General features: G+C 43.1%; 2 protein-coding genes across 2 annotated transcripts in view; both read left to right on the forward strand.

Annotated features, from left to right (window-relative positions):
* The window catches only part of apbb3 (amyloid beta (A4) precursor protein-binding, family B, member 3), a 45,740-nt gene extending 28,414 nt beyond the window's left edge, over positions 1-17,326 (forward strand). The window contains exons 4-12 of the mRNA XM_063202263.1: positions 411-462; positions 2,462-2,608; positions 3,913-4,040; positions 8,478-8,592; positions 9,304-9,391; positions 9,754-9,837; positions 11,359-11,474; positions 12,438-12,617; positions 14,193-17,326. Coding sequence (XP_063058333.1) covers positions 411-462; positions 2,462-2,608; positions 3,913-4,040; positions 8,478-8,592; positions 9,304-9,391; positions 9,754-9,837; positions 11,359-11,474; positions 12,438-12,617; positions 14,193-14,423 — 1,141 coding nt within the window. The 3' untranslated portion in view covers positions 14,424-17,326. The remainder of the gene's footprint in view (positions 1-410; positions 463-2,461; positions 2,609-3,912; positions 4,041-8,477; positions 8,593-9,303; positions 9,392-9,753; positions 9,838-11,358; positions 11,475-12,437; positions 12,618-14,192) is intronic.
* A 1,296-nt stretch (positions 17,327-18,622) lies between these two features.
* On the forward strand, positions 18,623-22,196 carry sra1 (steroid receptor RNA activator 1). Its single transcript, XM_063202624.1, has 5 exons — positions 18,623-18,684; positions 19,080-19,202; positions 19,523-19,776; positions 20,610-20,718; positions 21,439-22,196. Exons 1-5 carry the CDS (start codon positions 18,654-18,656, stop codon positions 21,669-21,671), a joined length of 750 nt encoding a protein of 249 aa, XP_063058694.1. The 5' UTR covers positions 18,623-18,653; the 3' UTR covers positions 21,672-22,196.
* Positions 22,197-22,883: the final 687 nt, after the last annotated feature.

Raw genomic sequence — 22,883 nt, forward strand, 5'->3', positions numbered from 1 at the left:
AACTTTGTATGTGCTGTACATTCATTACACGATGAAGGAAGCAACAGTGTGCGAAGGCGATAATTAATCATTTTGTTTTGTAATTACCCCATTTATGTGTAATTATCCTCCACTGCAACATTGCCACACATCTTCTCTCTCTGCCTCTGCCTGTCTGTCTCCCTCCCTCCCTCTGCCTCTCTCTCTCTCCCTCCCTCCCTCCCTCTCCCTATCTCTCTCTCCCTCTCTCCCTCTCTCTCTCTCTCTCTAACTCTCTCTCTCTCTCACACACACACACACACACACTCAGACACACACAGACACACACACACACACACACACACACACACACACACACACACACACACACACACACACACACACACAGGACCCAAACCTCTGATTCAAACCTTTCTTTTTGTGCTACACAGGGACTCCTGGCAGGAAGAATGCTTCTATGCCAACATGGACCCTGACTCCAAGGTAAAAAGAGGCTTACAGTATGTTCTCTTTGTATTTCAATGACAAGACTCTATAGAAATGCTATAGAAAATGTCAAAAGTGTCTTTGATTAAAAAAGATTCAACGCTTCAAAAGCCAAATAAATCCCATCTCATCCCATCTGAAATCCGATTAGAGGAATTAAGCGAATCGTATTATTATCACCACCACCACTACCACCAGTGAGTGTTTATTTATGTTGAGAGAGGTTGCTTCAGGCCATGCATGCCCTCTAAGCGCAGCCCGGTAGACCTTTCGATCCACTGCTGGACTGGACCCATGCAAAAAGCCCAGGCATTTTTGCCATAGACCAGTTCCTCACACAGCCCCCTGCTTTTGTACGATATTATTAGTCGCTCAGTCCATTCTATATTTAAGACAGATCAAATGGGGCATCTCATCTAAATTGAGGCCCGGTCTCTACGGGGAAAAAAACACATCAAAATAACAACAGTGTTGGCCCCCGAGGACTGTCGGCCCACCAGGAAAGGGCCCTGTATGCCAGATTACCAGCCCAGCCCTGTTTCTATCAGACAGAATCTACTGACTGAGTGAAAGATGATACCCACCCCGCTGCTGACGGTCAGAAAGAGAATGAAATGACAACACCAACGCCACACCCCACAGACTGCTGTTCGCTCATCTCCACACACTCATCTCCCAGTGGAAATGAAGACACCTCTCCACAATGTCATGGCTTTGAACATCCTGTAAACTTTTGTTATGTTTTGTGGGATTGTGTTTGTCCTAACTCCTGGCCCATCGTATTGCAGAGGACACCCATGGTGCGACATAGCATTTGACTGTACACCATGACACAAGCCTACACTGAATAAATTGCAAGCCAGTTAAACATAAAAAACTAAGTTGTCCTGCTGCCTTAAGTTTGCAAGTCAACTCAACTCGAAACTTAACTCAACTCAAGGCTTTATTAAAGTGTTTTTCAATGGGGGCGCTACAGTTTATGATGAGGTCAAGGGGGTGTTTGTTCAAAAAAGGTTGAGAACCACTGCTTTATCAAGTTGAGTTAACTTACGGACTTAAGGCAGCAGGGCAACTCACTTTTTTACGTGGAACTGTCTGCAATGTTTTACAGTGTACTTGTATAAAGTCTGGGCCACATATTTGTCCCCTTCCATGTTCATTCTTCTATGAGACTTGCAAGGTGCAAAAGTGTGTGAGATTGATGAATACTGCTCGGACCTTGCAAGGAAACATGCACTCAAGGAAAGATGGTACAAAATCAGTGGCTTCTACACTATATTGTACATGAAGCCTGTGTCAGGGCAGGCCCTTGACAAGGTAGCTGTGACGTAACAGGTGAAAAGAGTTGATCTTAGGATAAAGTCATAAGCTGAGCTATGAAGTCATTACAACACACTATAATACAATTCATGTACAGTGCGTTGTAAGGGTTTGGGTTAGCTTTTGGGATTGGGCTACTGTCAGGGCCACTGACAGCTTAGACCAGACCCGGTACAAAATCATCTGAAAGGCCCCCCCCTCTCAATACATACCATGTACTGAAGAGTAAATTCTCTCACCCCCGACCCCCTCCTATGTACCAGTCAGGGGAAAATGATACAATATGTCAGTGAACAACAAGGGCTGGGGTAAAGAATAACCACTGCTGTCCTCCAGTTCCCTAATCTCTGGTTGAAGTACTCCTGAGGTAAACATTGTCTCATTTCATAATTTCACTGTGTTTAGTCCACTGTACTTCTGAATAAGCCACTCTAGGATTAAAACATCATCTCGGTGACATGCCATGTAATATTATTATGCAAGATATTAGACATCTTAATGCAACTCTCTCTTTCTTTCTCTCTCTCTCTCTCTCTCTCTCTCTCTCTCTCTCTCTCTCTCTCTCTCTCTCTCTCTCTCTCTCTCTCTCTCTCTCTGTCTGTCTGTCTGTCTGTCTGTCTGTCTGTCTGTCTGTCTCTCTCTCTCTCTCTCTCTCTCTCTCTCTCTCTCTGTCTAGTGCTTTGCGGTGCGCTCGCTGGGCTGGGTGGAGATCCCGGAGGAGGAGCTAACCCCTGGCAAGAGCAGCCTGGCCGTCAACAACTGCATCCAGCAGCTCTCGCACAGCAAGGCCGAGGGACGCGACGCCGTTGGTGCCTGGGGGGAGGTGAGAGCCAATCAGGGCCAAGACGATGTGATATCATGTCTATATGAGCTACCTGTCAAGCTGAGATACGAAGTCATTACAACACACTACAAGACAGTACATGTGCAGTGCGTTGCAAAGGTTTGGGTTAGGGTTTGGGCTTGGCCTACAGTCAGGGCCACTGACAGCTTAGACCAGACCCGGTATAAAATCATCTGAAAGACACCCCCCCCCTGCACTGTGGATGCAGTGCACTGTACTGATGAGCAAATTCTCTCACCCCCTGACCCCCTCCCAGGTCCAGGACAACTGACCCATTTGTCTTACCCTGTCGGCAGGCCTGACTACAGTATTGGTAGGATGCTTCATTGACACAAGTTACTATAGGTAGTTAACATGGCCCTAACCCCTTCCCAACCCTTAACCACTGATCCGAGAACAGTTTGTAGTGCAGTTCGATTGGTAGCTCATATCGACAGAACACTGGCCAGCCAAGCGAACCAGCTGATCTGAAATCTGACACGCCATCGCTTAAGCACAAATGTGCTGCCAAGGAGATGATACTATCAATGTGAAACAAAGGGGACAGAGAACAAAACAAGTTTTTGAATAAATGAAATAAGATGTTTTCAATAGATAGAAAATGAGCTCACTGCTCTATTCTTACTTTTCCTTGAATGCTAAACAATCCCTTGACCAAGTCTTTTGAATGAAGAAAATAAGATATTTTGAAAGATAGAAAGTGAACAGAACAGGAGATAGAAAATGAGCTGACTCCCTTATTCTCATGCTTATCTCTTCCCTTGAATACAAAGATACATTTAACAACCAACAACGTCTTATAGTGGCTATACTGTACACCTGGAGGAATTGATGTAAACTGTTGCAATTACCAACAACACATTTCAGTGATATTTGCACTAGAATTTGTGTGTTTTTTTCGGCCCACCTCACCTGCCAGGTACTTTGGAGCAGCCTGATTGAAACACAGCCACGGACACTTGGGACACGAAATCTGCGGCAGTTTCACATATTTTGACAAAATTCCTTGTTGGGGTCAGGGAAGTGTTTTCCATGACGGACTCACTGAAGTGCTTTTGCTATATTCCCACAGCACTATGTTAAGTCTATCCTAACAAAACTGACAAACCCGTGGTGGAATAACCTCCCTTATCCAGTCGGCCACAGGTTTCTGATCTGGAAATAAGTATGTAAAACACAGTTTTCCAGTAGGCCTAACTGCAGTACACCTAATGTGACTTGGTAAATATGCCAGACGTTTCAAATTTTGATGTAATATTTTGTTTTCCTGTGTGCTGTTGTAGGGCCAGGACATGATGATGGTCCTGAAGAAAGACACGCTGAGCCTGATGGACCCAATAGACCACAGCCTCATCCACTGTCAGCCTATCATCAACATCCGCGTGTGGGGCGTAGGCTGCAACAACGGCAGGTGAGTAGCTCTCCCAATACTGTACTGTGGATTTGAGGAAATGCAAACCTTGCTGTTTCTCTTGAATATTTAACTTCCTCCATCTTTTTCTCTTTCTCTCTGTTTCTCTGTCTCTCTGTCTGTCTCTCTCTCTGGCTTACTACCCCCCTTCTCTCTTATTCATACATTCATTCTCTCTTCCCCCCCCCCCCCCCCTCTGTCTCTCTCTCATTAGTACCCTCTCTGTCTCTCTCTCTGTCTTTTTCTTTCTCTTACTCCTTATGACGTTTCCCTTTGAGAGATGTTTATTTTTTATTTATGCTGACCCAGTGTTTTTCAGTTGTTTAATATAAAACTTACTTGGAACTCTCAGTCATGAAAAAGAGAACTCAGAGAAACTGAGCTGGTTTCAACTGGAAACACAAAAGCAATTTAGTGGGGGGTGAATGAGACCTTGACCATGCATCCAAGGTCTGTGTGATATTTATGGTAGCTAGCTACACAAAGCCCTGGGCAAGACCACACCAGCATCCACTGACTGATTGGATCTGAACATTTGGAGTTTGATGTTGGACGAGAGGCTGAGGGGCAGGGCTATTTGCGGTTACTCCAGGAAATGTTCTTGTAAAAATAGATAATTAAATAAATAAATAAAGCAAAAGTCAGGAAGAAAAAGTCATCTCTCCATCCGGTATAGCTGGCCCATGGTAGGTGATGCTATATAAGAACACAAGCTTGTTATAGCCTGACAGGTTGTGGGTGTTTCAGTGAATGGGATAGAACTATGCGGAAATTTGTGTCTTATAGGCACCAACAACTTCACCAACTTAACCTAGTTATTTTTAAGGTGCATGGACTTATATTAAAAAAGACATGCATCACATTGAAGAAAATTTAAAAACGTTTAGAAGTTTTGACTTATCGTGTTGACTTCGCATCAGAAGTCAGATGAAAATAGTCGGAACTCATTATTAAAAAGTATTTCAACTGATTCACAGCAATGTAAAACATGTGCAAAGATTGTTTTTGCACAATATGGTCCCTTCAAAGTGCATACAGTACACTATAGCCTACACGTAGCTGTGCTGAGTGTATGCTGTAGTCCTTATCTTGTGTTTAACACCCTTAAATGTACACTCATTACAGTCAACATCAAGCAAGACCTCTCTCACTATCTGGCATTTTAACAAGTGACTTTCTTTCTTTCTTTGACTGCAACTCATGAAAACAGAGACAGGTAATCATTTATTTTTCTTTTTTTATGTAAAGAAATGAATACTGACTATTGGTGTCAATATCATTTATAGATTTGCCAGCTTGCGGCAATGCATCATGATGGGCTTCTCGGCATTGACTCCCTGCTCATGACGGATGACTGTGTGTTGGGGGCATACTGTACAGTAGTCTAGCTGCTCAGTGTATTCTGCCTTCGCTTTGGGTGAATGTGCTTCCCTTTCATGCTGTAGACCGCACATTTGCTGCACAGGGCAAGCTCTAACAAGCAGATAGTTGTATGTACGTACAACATACACGTATAGCCTACTGTATGTATGTGTATGTATGTATGTACTGTATGTATGTTTGTTTGTTTGTTTGTATGTATGTATGTACACAGTAAAAAATACAGTGTTAATTCAACACTTCAAGAGTACTCTGGGACTAAATACACTGTGTTGAATTAGCACATCAAAATGCACTGTGTGTGTGTGTGTGTGTGTGTGTGTGTGTGTGTGTGTGTGTGTGTGTGTGTGTGTGTGTGTGTGTGTGTGTGTGTGTGTGTGTGTGTGTGTGTGTGCTGTATGTATTGTATGTCCTCTGCACTTCTATATCACTTATGCCACTATCTATGCTTAAATATGGTAATTTATTTCCGACACGTTTACTCATCCCGGGTCTACTTACATTGGAAAATATCCCCAGCTGAATGAGCAATTCTCTTATTTGCATGCAAAATGTAAATAGAAAATGATGTATCTCATTTGCAGACTGACTTGCAGACACTCATGCAGGCACTTAAATATAGTAACAAAGAAGCAGAGGGAGACAGACATGAAAGCAGAGCTACTACTGTGCTGCACAACAACAGCACAAGCTGCATGGGTGTTTCCCTTAGGCTACAGCACGTGATAGGAACTCCCCTTTACACACACACACACATACACACACACACACACACACACACACACACACATGTACACACACACGCACTCATACTATGCGCGCACGCACGCACGCACGCACACACGCACGCACGCACGCACGCACACACGCACGCACACACGCACACACACACACACACACACACACACACACACACACACACACACACACACACACACGCACACACACACACACACACACACATACCACAACCTCAGCATCTCCACAACAAACCAGAATGTCTCCTGACTCCCACGATCACCTCTAAATTATTTAGCAGCAATGGAAGCTAGGGAACATTTCAGAAGCAGGGCTCTGCCTGTTGTAAGGAGAGTTGTGACCTACATTGACCGAGATACTCTGTATATTTCAATGTATACCCATGAGCCGAAAATAATGTGGGTTTTTTTATGAAAAAAGAAAGCGTATACTTCAGCAGAACAAAAATACATTGTCTGAGTGCGCTACACAACCTCAGGTGGACTGGTCTGAGTAAAGCTGCTAGAAAGCAAGCATGCCGGTTGTGGAATCCACGTTTAGTGAAAGCATCAGCTGAGTTCAAATCTAGCACAGACACAACAGGGCAAGTGATTTCCTGTGACCTTCATATCACATACTGTACACAGTAAAACAAAAATGTGGTGGCCCTGCTGTGGCCAACCGGTAGGGCACTCGCCTGCCATACGGCTGACCCGGGTTCGATTCCCGGCCTGTCCCCATCTCTCTCCCCATTTGCTTCCTGTGTAACTCTCATACTGTCCTGTCCATAATAAAGTCTAAAAAGACCACACAAAAAATGTGGTGTTACATGTATAATGTAATATGTACTCTGGGACAAAACCCTCTAGGAGATATTAAATCGACTCTGTGTTGAATTAACACTGCATTATTTACTGTGTAGGAGTAATGTGTTGCCTTCACCCTTTTTTCATTGTGTTTTCCTGAGCTTTAGCATGCCAACATATATTATTCAGGTAGAGTGCAATGTAAATGACACGAGAGTGAAGATTATAATGATATAGGTATTAGTATGAATGATACAGTTTAAACTGCAAACTTGTACAGTTACACAAGTACACTTACAATCATATGCCAAACAATACAATATGGTTATTTCAGTTATACAAGTATATGATTATATTGTAAGAGCTGGATCTTACCAGTATAGGACAGCTTTGTTTGGTTGGGAAATGAATGGCACTTCTCCCCAGGCCTACCTGGACAGAATGTCCTCTGTCTGTCTGTCATGTCTGACTGTATTTGTGTCTGTTGTATCTGTCTGTATTTCTGTCTGTATTTCTGTCTGTCTGTCTGTCAGTCTGTCTGTCTGTCTGTCTGTCTGTCTGTCTGTCTGTCTGTCTGTCTGTCTCTCATGTCTGACCTCAAGAAAGAAGGACATGGCCTGAGGTTGCAAAGGAATGTCATTTCTGATGAATGAAAATGAAAAAGCAAACAAAACAAACAAAAGAATCGAGACCCAAAAGTCTGTGTTGAATGGGGAATAAGATGAGTCTCATTTGAGTGCCTGTCAAAAAGCGCCACAGCAGAATACCAAGAGGGGCCGAGTGAGCGAGCTAGCCCTCATGTCTCCCATGAGTAAGCAGTAAGATGCTCCTTATTGCCCCGCTGCATCTGTCAGCTAGCGCTGCATGTTGCTCAGCCATTGGAAAATGACCATGAAATCCCGCTTACAAACTAGCGCTGTCAAGGGGACAACAGGCTCCATTTTCCCTGTGTCTGTATCTTATTGTGACAGGATTTAAAAATGTGTATATACTGTATGTGTTGATGGGTGTGTATGTTTTCTTTATTATTTTCAAATGCTAGTAATTTTAAAAAAATGCTGGGCGGACACATCACTTCTCTGTGGCTTCTGCACTTCTGACTGATACGAGCCATCAGACAGAAAGAAGCCGACATGCGTTACTGTACGTGCTGTGCATTGTCAATCCGTAGTCTTGTGTTATATGCTGTTGTCATGTCCCTCCTCCATTCATATTGTTGGTGTCACCACATCAACGCAAACCATGATGAGAGCACTGCCCACATTCCAAAGCCAAGTCAAGTCTTCGCTTTCTTCTTTCTCTTCTTACTCTCTAAATTCTTTCTTTCTTTCTTTCTTTCTTTCTTTCTTTCTTTCTTTCTTTCTTTCTTTCTTTCTTTCTTTCTTTCTTTCTTTCTTTCTTTCTCTACCTCTATGTCTCTCTTTCCCCTCACCATAACCAGTGTGTTCCTGTCCCCTTCTTAAGTTTTTTTTTAATCGTTTAATGCTGTTGGTGGGATGCTGTTCCCTCACAGGGACTTTGCCTTCGTAGCCAATGATAAGGACACCTGCATGCTGAAGTGCCATGTGTTCCGCTGCAATGCTCCAGCCAAGACCATTGCCACTGCCCTGCACGAAATGTGCTCCAAGGTGACCACCAAAACCACCCACCCCAACCCCACCCCACCCCACGCCACTTCACCCTTTTGCAAGTTCACACTGGCTTATTACTCTGGCTTTGCAAGTACTGTAAATCTTCACGATTGTTGTCAATCACAATGAATTTATAGCTTTTTTTTTGCAAATAAGGACAACACCATTTTGACAAAATTGTTTACCATCAAGTGTAGGGTGTTCCACCAACCACAGCCTTTTGCATTCTCATACTGGCTTATTACTCTGGCTGTACAAATAAATCTTCACGATTTGTGTGAATCAATGTTATTTAGAGCATTTCTAAAAAAAAAAATTTTCTTCGAAAAAGCAACATCATGACAAAATTGTTTACAAATCAAATGGAGGGTGCTCTCTAATAAATCATTTAAGTACTTGAACACATCAAGATCAAGTTCAAAACAAACGTAGATCCAAATTTGAAGGTTCTAAAGAAACCTGTGTTTGACACTGTACTGTGTGTGTGTCTGTGTGTCTGTGTGTCTGTTTGTGTGTGTGTGTGTGTACGTGCGTGCATGCATGTGTAAGTGTATATATGTATATTTGTGTGCACGTGTGTGTGTGTGTGTGTGTGTGTGTGTGTGTGTGTGTGTGTGTGTGTGTGTGTGTGTGTGTGTGTGTGTGTGTGTGTGTGTGTGTGTGTGTGTGTGTGTGTGTGTGTGTGTATGCATCTGTGCATGTTGGCAGATCATGTCAGAGAGAGCAGCAACACACCCAACAATGACAAGATCCCTCACAATGGAGAGCATCTCACCAGAAGACCTGCCCAGACAAGGTATGCAGAAGAACCCAGATCAAGGTGTTGTACTGTAGGACACATGATAATGGACACTGGATGATTAATGGCCTAATATGTAAGGATAACTCCAGGACAAGTCAAATACCCCGTTTAATGCCTCAAAGCCACGGACCTGATATCATTGATCGAAATTCCACATCCAGCTGAACTCCATCTCCTCCTTCCTAAACCACAAACCGTATTCATTCTGACAATAATAAAATGCTTAAAAGGAATTGTTCTTTTTTTCCTGGTAGGAACTGTACCGTACACCACATAGTTTAGCTCAGGCACCAGTGGCGTCACAGACACAGTGACTGAGTCAGGCCCTTGTTCTGTCTCTGTGCTCTGTCTCTTAGTGGACTTCCTGGATGCGGTGAGGAAGAGGGTGCAGAAGTTCGAAGTGGAGTACATTGGCAACCTGCCCGTGTCCAGGGCAATGGGTGAGTCACGCTGGCAATCTGCCCCCCAAAGTGCTTTTTGTTCGTGACCTCGGGTTACGCCGCTCAGGTTACAGCTGCTTGCTTATGTGGCATGTTTTGGTGAACAGCTCCACCACACAGTCACGCTCTTCAAAGAGTCTGTTTGTGACTCCAAAGGAGCACAGGGACGTATCCACTGTGTGGTTGCGGTCGTTTGACCTTTACTTGATGTTCCTCCTACGATATCCCGAATGTCATGTCTTATTGCAAGATCAAACAGGAAGGCTGTGGTGTTTGAAGATCCACTGATTGAAAAAAGATCAGATGCCTCATCCTTCCGCATCCTTCCCCCATGGGTCGAGAAGGACTCCTAGCAGACAGACTCTAATCCACAAATATTTCCCCAAGCAACTTCATTAAAGGCTGTGTTCTACAACCTTAATTGTTGACTTTTTACAGACCCTATTATAAGATGTACCGGTATTTCCTTTTGATAACTGGTGTTTCTGCATACTAAGCAAGATTGAATCCATTCATTGAAATCCATCTATCTTGTCCCCCGGTGGCCATTATGGGTAATTCAGGACTGAGAGTAAAGTAATGCCAAGTGGTTTTCATCTTGAGTGGACTAGAAGTAGAATTCTGTCATTGAGAACTGAGGACACTTGATCCACTCTTCCAGACTTTTGTCCATGGGGTGAGGAAAGGTGAATGTAGATTCAAATAACACCGGCTGATGTTTCCACTTAGCGTTTCCTCAAGTGCTTTCCCGTGATTGAAGTTTACCACAGAAGACGAGTGAGTTATAACTCTGTGAAAGGTCTCGACGTATTCTGTCATGGCCACCCCCTTCGGAGTCGTTGAGGCGATGCCCTTTTTTCTTGCTATTGCTTACAAAACATCAGTAGATATCGCTAAGGGGAGACATCCATCATCGCGTCCCCGAGAAAGGAACGCTTAGGTCAGACGTTTAACCTTCAACACTGAGAAGGAGCGCAGAGGGGACAAGAGGGGGGGGGGGGTGAATGCTGTGTCAGCAGACGATAGATGCATAATGCATGTCTAAGGGGAAGAGAAAAAAAACATCATCCGCTTTTCAAGTGCATTCTGCAGTAACTGACTGTTGAGGAAGAATGGTAGAGTATGAATGTGCAAGTGTGTGTGTGTGAGTGTGCATGGATGTGCGTGGATGCATGTGTTTTTTGTGTTTTTGCGCTGTTTGTTGTTTTCCACTTAATAGTGTCCATGACTGTTGTCACACTCCACTGCAAAAAGGTCAAACTGATTTGCATGCCTGCTAATGTGTTATGGGACTACATTTCCGTGTGTTTGAAAGCTGGGGGTGCGCATATCCACATTAGCAAGGTGCCAGGTAGTTGTAGTAGATAGTGTGAGACACACCAGGTATAAGCTCCAAAAATCAACATTGATGTTTGTTAAACATTGATGTTTGTTAAACAAAGTATAAAGTATATATTTTTAGCATATTCCCATTACATTTATTTATGCACAATTTATTTCTTGCATGTCTAATGTCACCAGGGATGGAGGTTTTAAACCGGGCCATCGAGAGCATCCTGCACTCCAGAGACCGGGATGAGTGGGAGCCCATTGTCATCCATGTGTCCGACACCATGATGTCCTTGTGGAAAGGAGAGGTGAGGCGGGCTCAGGGCCTACTTTACACTGCACTAGCAGGACATGGCCCACTTGCACTACACTCCCTCGTGCCCTACTCTTTTAGGGGGCAATGTGCTTTGTACACGCATTTGTACTTAGTTTTGGCAGCAGACACCCGATGGTACAGCAGACCTCAGGTATTGGCACTCTTGTATGAATTAAATTTTTTAAAAATCGTAAATTAATGTACAAGCAATTAATGTGATTTTTAGATCATCCAAAAAACGTTGTAATTTTTAGATTTCATTTATACGGTAACGTTTAGATTTCATTTATACGGTAGTGGTATCTGCTGTGGTTGCATCACCCTGATGATTGCTGGCAAAAACGTCAATGACCCAGTAACATTAATTCACAATGCCAATTATTAGTGTTCTGTAATGCTATGTAATATTATGTACAGCAGTATAATCCATAATAAATGCTCTAATCCTCAGCTTTACCCAAACCCCAAAGTACAGTACAAATATTACAAGTTCAAGTTCACATAGTTGCATTTTATTTTATGGTTTAATTGTATCATGTAGTTACACAATACCTAAGAAGAGGATTTGTGTTGAGTATGTAACGTGTACTGTGTTTACTGTGTTAGCAAAGAATTCATGTTAACGTACACATACATACACTAAAACAATTTTATTACATTGATTATGTGTGTTCTTTGTAAAGTGATGAATGAGAAATCAGAAATTAGACATTAGAAATGTATAACATTGTCTTGGCCCTGGCTGTGGCTCAAAAGGCTAGGGTGCTGACCGTTTTGTCGGAGACCCAGGTTCGATTACGCCTCGGGGTCATGTCCTGATCCTCTTCTGTCTTTCCCATTGCTTTCCTGCCTTTCCTCCAACTGTCCTATCCAATAAAGGCAAGAAAAGCCCCCCAAAAAATAATACCATTAAAAATACGCAAATCCAACAATACATCCTCTCCTCACCCCGCAGGACGGCGAGGAGCCATTTTGGGAGTGCCAGGTACGCTTCCTGACCTTCCTGGGCGTCGGCCATGACACGCACACCTTCGCCGTGATCGTGGACTCGGGCACGCAGCGCTTCGAGTGCCACGTGTTCTGGTGCGAGCCGGACGCAGGCTTCATCTCGGAGGCGGTGCAGGCTGCCTGCATGGTATGTCATGTAATGTAATACCATATTGCTGCCACTGCTGAGTCAGGATGTCAGCATGTGCTGCATGCCTCAGTCATGATGACAGCAGTGCTACGGCAGAGGTCACTCACTGCACTATGCACAGTACTGTATACAGGGAAGCCGACATGGGGCGGGGTGGGGGACAAAAGGGTCTGTTGTCCTGTGCCCGGAGAGAGAGGAGGGCCCAGAGTTGTGTCCCCATTACATGGTATGTATTTGGTAGGTGGGCCTTTTTGATGGCTTTGTCCCAGTCCCATAAGACCTCCAAGGTGTTATAGGAGAATTTCTGCCCATTTCAACAGGTAGTTGTATTGCTCACCATGCAGCGTCATCGGGTACTGACAAGTCAAGGTGAGCAATACACACTATATATAAATTCAAAACTACATTTGCTGGAATTCTCCTAATAATGGAAATGGACCAGGCCTTGCAAGGACCTTCCATATTGCAGTCGTGTGTGTGTGTGTGTGTGTGTGTGTGTGTGTGTGTGTGTGTGTGTGTGTGTGTGTGTGTGTGTGTGTGTGTGTGTGTGTGTGTGTGTGTGTGTGTGTGTGTGTGTGTGTGTGTGTGTGTGTGTGTGTGTGTGTGTGTGTTGTTGACGACATCAGCTCACAAATCAGATAAGGTTATCAAGTTACCAAGTGGGAAATTTTGCAAGATTTGCTGCACACATTGAAAGCATGTTTCGCTTCATTGCATGGAGCAAAACTGAATGATAATTCACCTTGTGTGTGTTTTTTTCACACAAGGTGTGTCATGCAATAATAATAATAAAAATGTTATTCTTACTTTTTGGAATTGTGGATTGTGTTATGCTCCTGCAGCATGATGGTTGGAATGTGCACAACACAACCTTCCCATTGTAACTAAGAGTAACACCCTCAGAGCAACAGCTTTGGCAGTTATAGTGTCACATACAGCGCCATATCTACACGAATGCTTTATTTTATGCTGCACTTACCCCTCTGTTTTCAACAAGCTGTAAACTCAATTAAATGTTCATATGCCATTTCACACTATGCCTTTAGCACATTGTTTGTTTTGTAACAAGTCATTAAATCCCTTGCATATCCATATGTCCTATCTGCATATTGTGTACTCATCAAACAGTATAGTGCACATGTTGGCACTTGGCAGCGGTGATATCATGGTGGCTATATGTGCATACAGCATGACTCCATGGCCATCACAGTGGCAAATGACCTCCTGTTAGAACCACACGTTCTCTCTAGCACAGAGCAGATCAGATACCTGCTGTGTGCGTGTGCGTGTGCGTGTGCGTGTGCGTGTTCGTGCGTGTGCGCGTGTGTGCATGATTGACTGTATGTTTGTTTGTGTGAGTCTTACTGTGTAAATTTGTCTGTCATTCATCTCTCTCTCTCTTTCTCTCTCTCTCTCTCTCTCTCTCTCTCTCTCTCTCTTTCTCTCTCTCTCTCTCTGTGTGCATGTGCATATCGGTTGGCTACAGTTTACGAGTCATTGTTAAAACAATAACATTTTAGGTGCCTTTTGTGACCCTTTTGCTTACCAGCGTGTTTTCTGTCTGCCGTCCAGGTGCAGTACCAGAGGTGCTTGGTGGCTCAGACCCCTCCGCCGAGGTCCAAGATGTTTAGGGCGGGGTCAAAGGTCAAACGGGCCAACTCCATGGACGGCTCCACCTTCCCGCCGGCCCGCACGCTCCAGGGTCACGCCCCACCCAAGATGGCCTCCGCCGGCGTCAAGAAGGGCATGCTGGCCTTCTTCGAGACGTTCCGGAACAAACAGCCCGTCATGCCCACACCGTAGCACACCGGACCCTGGGGGACAGAGCAGAGGAGTTAGGAGTACAGTTCGTTTTTGCAGTGCTACTTCAAAACTCAATGTAGAAAGTCGAATTAATCACTCTTCTAGTTGTCCAGGCTCCCTCTAAGTCTTGAAATAGCACTGCAAAATGTACTAAGGAGTAAGGGGATAGTTGTTAGGCATAGATATGAACACTAGCTTCCGCGTTGACCACTCCTCTGCATTGGGAACATATTGCTGAATTCAGATCACCGCCATGTTTAGCAGGTGTATTGCTGCCATCAATTGGAGACAAGGCGATACACGCATTATCCTTTAGGTGGCAGTAACATCTATGAAAAATACCATGATACAGACGCAAGATGGCAGCCCCCGAGGTTGGACCACGCTAAAATGCTGAACACGGCATCTAGCATTCATATCTATAGTTGGTGGGCAGGTTAGAGTGAATTTGACAAGTAGAGGGGGGTTGTAGCTGCCAATGGCATACATGAATAGCATAATGGGGAGAATAAAAAAGAGGGACCAGACAGAATATAGGCAAAGTTTGAGGCTAACCCTTACAGTCAAATTTCAAAGTATACAGTCATTCATTCAGTTACAAAAGAAGATCTTACACACCTCCACCATAACTATAGAAAAAAAGCTCAAGGTGTCTGGTCTGCAACAATCTGTCCTCTCTGGTCTAAGGTGTCTTGTGACTGAGAAACATATCTCAAAAGTGATGTGTAATGCGTGTGTGGTACACTGGGGTGCTGTACTCTCACATTCCACCAACCTCAACCACTTGAGTATCAAACGTAGAAATGGATCTCAGAGAGACATGTAGATGCTCCACTCAACATTAGGGCATCCTGTACCCAGCTGTGGACACAATTGCCACGGAGCTATGAAATACTTGTGCAATAACATGAACAATTGATCCACACAGGATTTTTTTTCCCAATGCGTATAGAAGAACAGTATATATTTTAAAAATCTTTAGCTTAGGTACATGTACACTCTGTCTGTGTAGAAGAAGATGTATTCAGCGATTTAATTTGGGTCACTTTTAACCTCGGAGCTAAACTGTAGAGGACCTAAGCATATCACTCTATTACCGTCCGATAGTCAGTCTCGTAAGTATAGCCGTACTACCTGGAAACTGTGGCTCTGTTTGATGTTCGTGTCAGATTTACTGAGGTTAGTATAACAAAGAAAAAAACATTGGTCTCAAAAAAGTTTTGGATACCGGACTAGCAAAGTCACATGAAAAATTAAAATAAAGTCACCAGGCTCCCATTTCTGTTACAAAGTATTTTAATGTGACGTTTGGGGTATCCTGCCCTTCATCAGATCACATTAAAATAACAGACACGGGAGCCTGGTGTGCTGACTTATTTTAATTTTTTCAGATTTACTAAGATTACCACACATCATTTGAAAGCAAAAAAAAAACCCTGACACATTTCAATGCAGATCAGAATAACTTTTGCTCACACCAAAAACATGTGCTACTTTGGAATTGCTTTCATAATTCACATCAAGACAAATCATCAGACCCATACCAGCCAGCTAGTAGTAGGCTAATAACACGAAACATCTGCCTGGTAAAGTGCATTGGTGGCCTTGTGAATTGTTTGTCGAGTGGAGGTGCAATTAGTACATAGAACAGTACTTATGTTTATTTATTTTAGATGAACAGAAATTAGAATATGCCTGGCTGTGATAATGCACAAATGGTATGGCAGAATCTGTCATTGAATATGACAAAAAACTAAAACAAGGCATCGGATCACTTGTTTGTATGTATCATTTGCTGACCGACTGCCTTTCTTGGCTGACTGGCACTCTTGCATGAGTTTGCACATACCTTGGAATGTACCTTTTGAAATTTGGAATGAGGAAACAAACCACTGCAACAGATCTTTAAAAACATATCCAATAGATAGTCAAGGAGAAAGACAGGCGGGAGTTTTAATCTAACTGACCTATGATTTAGTTCCCCTGCAGATGCAGTGCACCATCACATGCCAATGTCAGCTTCATGGCAAGTGGTGCAAATGGGTTGCTTTATGTATGTAAGAAATTGTAATTTAAGCATTTGCTTTGGCTGTCGTTTGTTACACTATAGGCCCGCCCGTACATCCTTAGAAACCAGGAGTGTATAAAGTGGATCTAGAAGTACTTTTACAGTGTGTCTACTTCATTATGTACAATGGCATACAGTAACTGGTGTATAAACTAAGGTCGTGTCATAGTGCTGTAATCAGTAAGAGTGGTTCTACTCCTACTCTATACACCTCGGCTTAAGCCCAGTGCTCAACCTTTCAAATGAAATCCAGTGCTACAATGCGTTCTGGCCCGTGAAATCTAAAGCATGCTTCTTTAAAGAGGCTGAGAAGTCTGTGCATCCATGTGAATGACACTAGAGCTCACCGACGTGAAACTTAATATTATATGCAACTGCTCCTTAACCTTGACTTTGAAATACAGTATGTGTAAATCAAAACAAAAACAATCAACTCAGGTCTTCTTGTTGCTTACAATGGGTAATAATAATTATTAAAAAAAAAATAAAAAAAGATTCAGATGGCGAAACTATCAGCTATTGTATGTGAGGTCGTCATCCCTTCGACAGCATGTAAGACCAGTTTATTGGGAGGTGGGGTGGGTGGGTCCCGGGGAGCATTGTGTAGGAGATTTAGTCTGAACTACTGTTATAAAGTGGTCATGTAGCACCTTGTGTTTATTTATTGCTCTATTTTGCTATTTATGATATTAAAATCAATGGCATCTCTTGATCTTTATCTTCTTCCTTTATTCTCTTGCTCTCTTCTCTAGCACAACATTAGGACATATACCTATTGAGCTATTTTTTAATGGAGACTTCTCATTCTCACTGTTATATGAGACTTGATCTACAGAGTGGCAATCTGTGTTTGACTATTAAACTGCTTGATTATCATTCTTGCTTCTGGGTGGTGTTTGTAGAAGGCTGGAGCTTATTGTGTTCATGTACACACACATTATATATATATATAATATATATATATATATATATATATATATATATATATATATATTCTTGTCAATCTGGTGCCCTAGGCGAGCACCTCCTTTCCTTTCTGTGCATTTAGAAATGTAATATGTAAGCACAGCGTTGTACATCTGATCGAGCACAGCTGATCTAGTACCTGCATTCATATATATACAGAATGCTCATGAAAAATCATTGTCAATATCGAGTTTGTTTTATTTTGCTTGATTGTGGGGCTTTCGGGTGCCCCCTACAAATTTGGCGCCCTGGGCATCTGCCTATGCCTAGCCCCGGCCCTGCATTACACACACATAGATTATACACACATTATTTGACAAGTGTATGAACAAGGGCAGTCATGGGTAAGCGGTTAGGACATCAGAATTGTAATCCAAAGGTTGCCGGTTCGACTCCCGACCAGCCAAGTTGGTGGGGGGAGTAATCAATCAGTGCTCTCCCCCATCCTCCTCCATGACTGATGTACCCTGAGCATGCTACCGTCCCACCGCACTGCTCCCCAGAGGTGCCATTGAGGGCTGCCCCCTTGCACGGGTGAGGCATAAATGCAATTTTGTTGTGTGCAGTGTTCACTTGTGTGCTGTGGAGTGCTGTGTCACAATGGGAGTTGGAGTTTCCCAATGGGATTTCACTTCACATGTTTCATTTTTCTTTTCAATGCTGATAAAGCTCGAGACAAAATTCCCCAAAGATTACACTGCAGTGATTCGCCTTTAAGAGCCTTTGCGCAATTTTCATTAGAGGTTCCCTTCCATTTGTCATTGGTCACTTATGAACACCTTTTTTTATTGTTGCAGGGGGGCATATGTTTGCAATTGTCCACCTAAATCCTAACTGAATAGTGCAATAGTGCATACTGTAGTACTGCATACACAAGAGCCATGTCATTAACTAGTCATCATCACATGTGGCACAATGTGCGCAATGCGCATTTGTGTGCCATTTGCGCTTTTGGGTGCGCCAATGCGGATACGCACCGCAGGTGATGGAGATGACAGGTAGGGAAAGGCAAAAAAAAAAATAGACTTCATGCTCTACTCTACTCTACTCCAGCAGGGAGAAGAGTAAAGAAGAGGCGTATCACTGACGTAATATAACCCCTCCCATCTTGTGGAGGACAGAAAGCTCAACCGGATATCCGCGATTTACAAAAAAACTGCTCATGTGTACCGGATGTAGATGTAGGTGACGTCGCAATGTCTGACTCTGATATGTACATAAAACCGGGTAAGAATTTCTAATCCTAAAAATACGATAACATTGTGAACTCTACACTTAAACCAAGCACTATGACAATGTCTATTCGAACCAAGTCCAAATGTGCGCCGTGGCTTGGCCAGACAATTGTTTACAAGTCTGAAGCGGCCATCAGCTGATGGAATGGAATGGGATGGTATGGTGACTTATGGAAACTCCAACTATTTGTATTGTTGTTGTAATTCCCCATCGTCCTATACACATCCCAAACAACAACGCAAATCAGTGCCGTGTGTTCTACCAGAAACGTTAAAATGAAACACCCACTGTCAAATTGCATGTCAGCGTGCTGGTCACTGAAGTTTGAGGGAGTTCAGTAACGTGTAGCAGGATCTACTGTTTTAAACTTGTTGAATTATTCTCAGGTAATCAGGAGCGAGGATGGAACGACCCCCCACAATTTTCATACGGTTTACAGACTGCGCAAAGCGGACCCAAACGCCTTCTCAATAAAAGGGTGCCGCCCCCTCAACTCTCCGGATCTCAGAGTAAGGAACTTTTCCATATTTCCCATAGACATTCGAATAGATATTTCTCCTCTCTCTCTCTCTCTCTCTCTCTCTCTCTCTCTCTCTCTCTCTCTCTCTCTCTCTCTCTCTCTCTCTCTCTCTCTCTCTCTCTCCTAATAGTCTATTATTATTTAGTAATAGGCTAAAGCAGAATACTGAACACATTTGTTTTGGGGGAAATGGTCTCATAGAATTCCGTGAAAGGAGCACAACATTTCTGCCAGATCCTACCACAGACTTTGTGTGGAATTATATGAATTAGAATAGGAATAATACTGCCTTCTGATTTTTCTTACCAGGCCCATCTCCAGGTATACCTCCTCCTCCACTGGGACATCAGACTCCTCCAACCAATCCTGCACCACCTCCAGGTTGTGGTCTGACCCCACCACCCCCCTTCGCATCCAAGACAGCCTTGTCCCTTCCATCACAGTCCAGCCCCAGTAAATCGCACGCTGAGCCCCCCAGCACAGTTTCGGAAGGGGAGCCCAGTCTAGATGAGGTGCTTGCCCTTCTCAGCTGGGCACTAACGGCCTGTAGGAAAACTGTTAGGGTAAGTAGCAAATCTGGCCTTACCATACTGTATATTTGAACTAGTTTCATTTCAAGGGTCTTCAACGGCTCGATGGATAAACTAGTGGGAGGAGTAAAAAATGTGGATGCTGGAATGTGCATTTGATTTACCCAATGGCGTCGATGGATTTCGATGGATTTTCCCAATCGCTTATGTTTGAACATGATGTGTGTAATGTGTGTAGAGAGTAATCCATCATCGGTCACCCCTCCTCTGGCCTGCTTACTGATTGGTCACGTTTTCTGGCGTCATAAGTCATCTAATCACAGAAGACCTGACCTAGAGGTGACATGGAGGGAAATGTGAATGGCTATGCCAGGCTATAACAAATCACCATAAGACCAATTTCTTAAAGTACTTCTTTGGCATCTGCGAAATCACCATAAGAACAATTTTTCAAGTACTTCTTTGGCATCTATTAGGAACTCTTTACATTCCATTTGTCTCACTGACAGAGATTTGGAGGTCTCTAAAATACACTGAAAGGGGGGTTTTATGCATTTCATTTGCGACTCATAGTTATAATGCCTTATGTCACTAACAACATGACTGTAATAGCAATATTAAACTACAGTCGTCGAACATAGTGTCGGCTGAAAGATCACTTCTGTTTTACTTTACTAGCTCTGACATTACATTCCAGTTCAAGCCAAAACAAGCATTTGGATAACTTTGTATAAAAGAGAGCAATTCTGGTGTAGACACTGGAACACTTTACCATCTTACTATTGAGAAAATGCATAATTTGTATGGGTTTGACTGGACTTGTCATTATATCAATGGTGTGATTTTTTTTCATGTGTCCCCTACAGAAACAGGTGTGTGACGATGTGGACAAAAGGCTGAAGGTGTTTGAAGAGATGTGGAAGAGCGGGAAGCTGTCATCTCCTGTAAAGAAAAGAATGAATCTTCTGGTTCAAGGTCAGTGAATCCTCTGGTTCAAAGTCAGTCTTGAATCCATGTAGCAAAACCAGGGGGAACTGTATAGAAAGAGCTTCACTGCACTGACAAACAAAGTGCTCAAAGAAGTGCTGCTTCTGTATCTACTGTATGTGGATGTTGTCGAATCATTAACTCAGATAGGGACAGCACTTCTTGGTGATCTGCAGCCTTTTAGTGGTAATAGAGGAGAGAGCGTTAATTCAGAAGGAAATCATGGATTGCATTTGCATGCAGTTTGCATCAGAATTAAACATTTTAAACAAAGTGGTAAATGAAGTGGTGACTCGGTATGATGCAGGGTCCAACTCATTCTAATTCCTCCCATCCTGTCTTTTTGTTTGTGGCCTCGTGATTCCAGGAAGTATGTCATTGATGACAGAGGTTTGGTTCAATATTTAGCAAAAACACACTTCAAAGATTATTTCCTCATATGCAAATGGGATGGTAAATGCGGAAAATTTTCTCTGCCTAGCTGACGGCAGGGAAACTTTATTGTTTCCTCCATGGAGGTGGGGCCTCAGCAAAACCCGAGGCCACAAACAAAAGGAGAGGATGTCAGGTTGTACCTTGAAATGGACCCACAGTGTGTGGTGTAGTAATGTGTCTGCATTTCTGTAAAAAAAAAAACACCTGACTGTGATTTGCCGCTTTAAAACGCCCCACCAACTGCCTTGTCATGTTCTCCTCCGCCACCCCCAGAGATGAAGAGCAGTAAGTGGGACGCAGCTGACGACATCCACCGCTCCTTAATGGTGGACCACGTCACAGAGGTCAGCCAGTGGATGGTGGGGGTCAAGCGGCTAATTGCCGAGGCCAGGAACCTGCAACCTGAACACCTGGGCACCACAGACACGCAGCAGACACAGACGCCTACGGAGACGCAGACCGACACCCCTGCCTCCCACATTGACGACGACCCAAATCCAGAATAGACTCGTTTGGACTGGCTCTCAATTCGTCTTAAAAGAAATGGCCTGATGATTAATGGGCTCTTGTGTGGCCGAAGGGCTTAGGTGTGTGGGCTTTGGTTTGTTATACCTCTTTGGACTTGGAGCATGTCTCCGCATTGCTGTGTGGGATTGATGGGATTGACATGGCTGGTTTATCAAGACTGTTTACACTCAGTGACTTGCACCCTTTTCCACACCTAATCTCGTCAAGTTTAATTTGCCTTCAGGATGCTCCTTGCTTAATCGAGGAGGAGAAGGCAAAAGCTGATGAGATTATCGTTTATACATCAGCTGATTTGCTAAGACCTTGACATTATGCATGTGATGTGTGTACACAGAATCTGTGATTGAAAAACGGTCTCTGACTTACTGTAACTATTCTGATCATTCCTCTGAACGTTTGACGTCAATGCTCATGGTTATCGTATGGCCCTTCAACCAGATTAAGCAACATGATGTTGTCAGGTATACCTGCAATATTGCATTCAATAAGAATGAGGTTCCCAATCTTTTGCACCCTCTTTTTGCATCTCTTCACACCGACCCTGTTTGTGTGTCATTGACGTTTTTAGTAGCAAAAGACAGGTGGTGTAACAACTAATGCCACCATTGTATGGATCAAAATATAATTTTGTTTGATTATATTCAAAGCATTAATTCTATATGAATGAAACCTGTTACACAAATAATTAATGTACCAATCTCACACAAAAGTGACATACCGGTAAACTGTCATTGCGGATCATCTCCTACTAAAAACTTCATTGACCCTTGTGAAGCCCTGGTTTATGTGTTTTGCTGCTGTGTTTTGGACTGTGGGTGATATTTCTTGAACAGCCTTACATATACAGTATAAACCTCTATCACTTTTTACATGCTTTGTACAATATACAGTATTTAAAGGTATCAACTGTATATATCCACAGCAGCAGTTGTGTTGCTGTTTCTTGACAGCATTTTTAGTTTTGATATTAATATCTACAATCTTAATCGATATAGTTTTCAGAATGAATGCTTCAAAATAGACTTTAATTCGGACATGTGTGTCAGTGTATTTACTTCTTGTATACTCTTAAAAAAATAAATATAAGTTATGATGCAAGGTTTTGAAAACACAGTCTCTTGATTTGAGATCTGGCAATTTGCTGTCAAAGTCACTTGCAGGGTGATTAACCCAGACGTGTGTTGTTCCTA

Source organism: Engraulis encrasicolus, chromosome 7 (assembly GCF_034702125.1).
Source record: "Engraulis encrasicolus isolate BLACKSEA-1 chromosome 7, IST_EnEncr_1.0, whole genome shotgun sequence".
In the NCBI taxonomy this organism is placed as follows: Eukaryota; Metazoa; Chordata; class Actinopteri; order Clupeiformes; family Engraulidae; genus Engraulis; species Engraulis encrasicolus.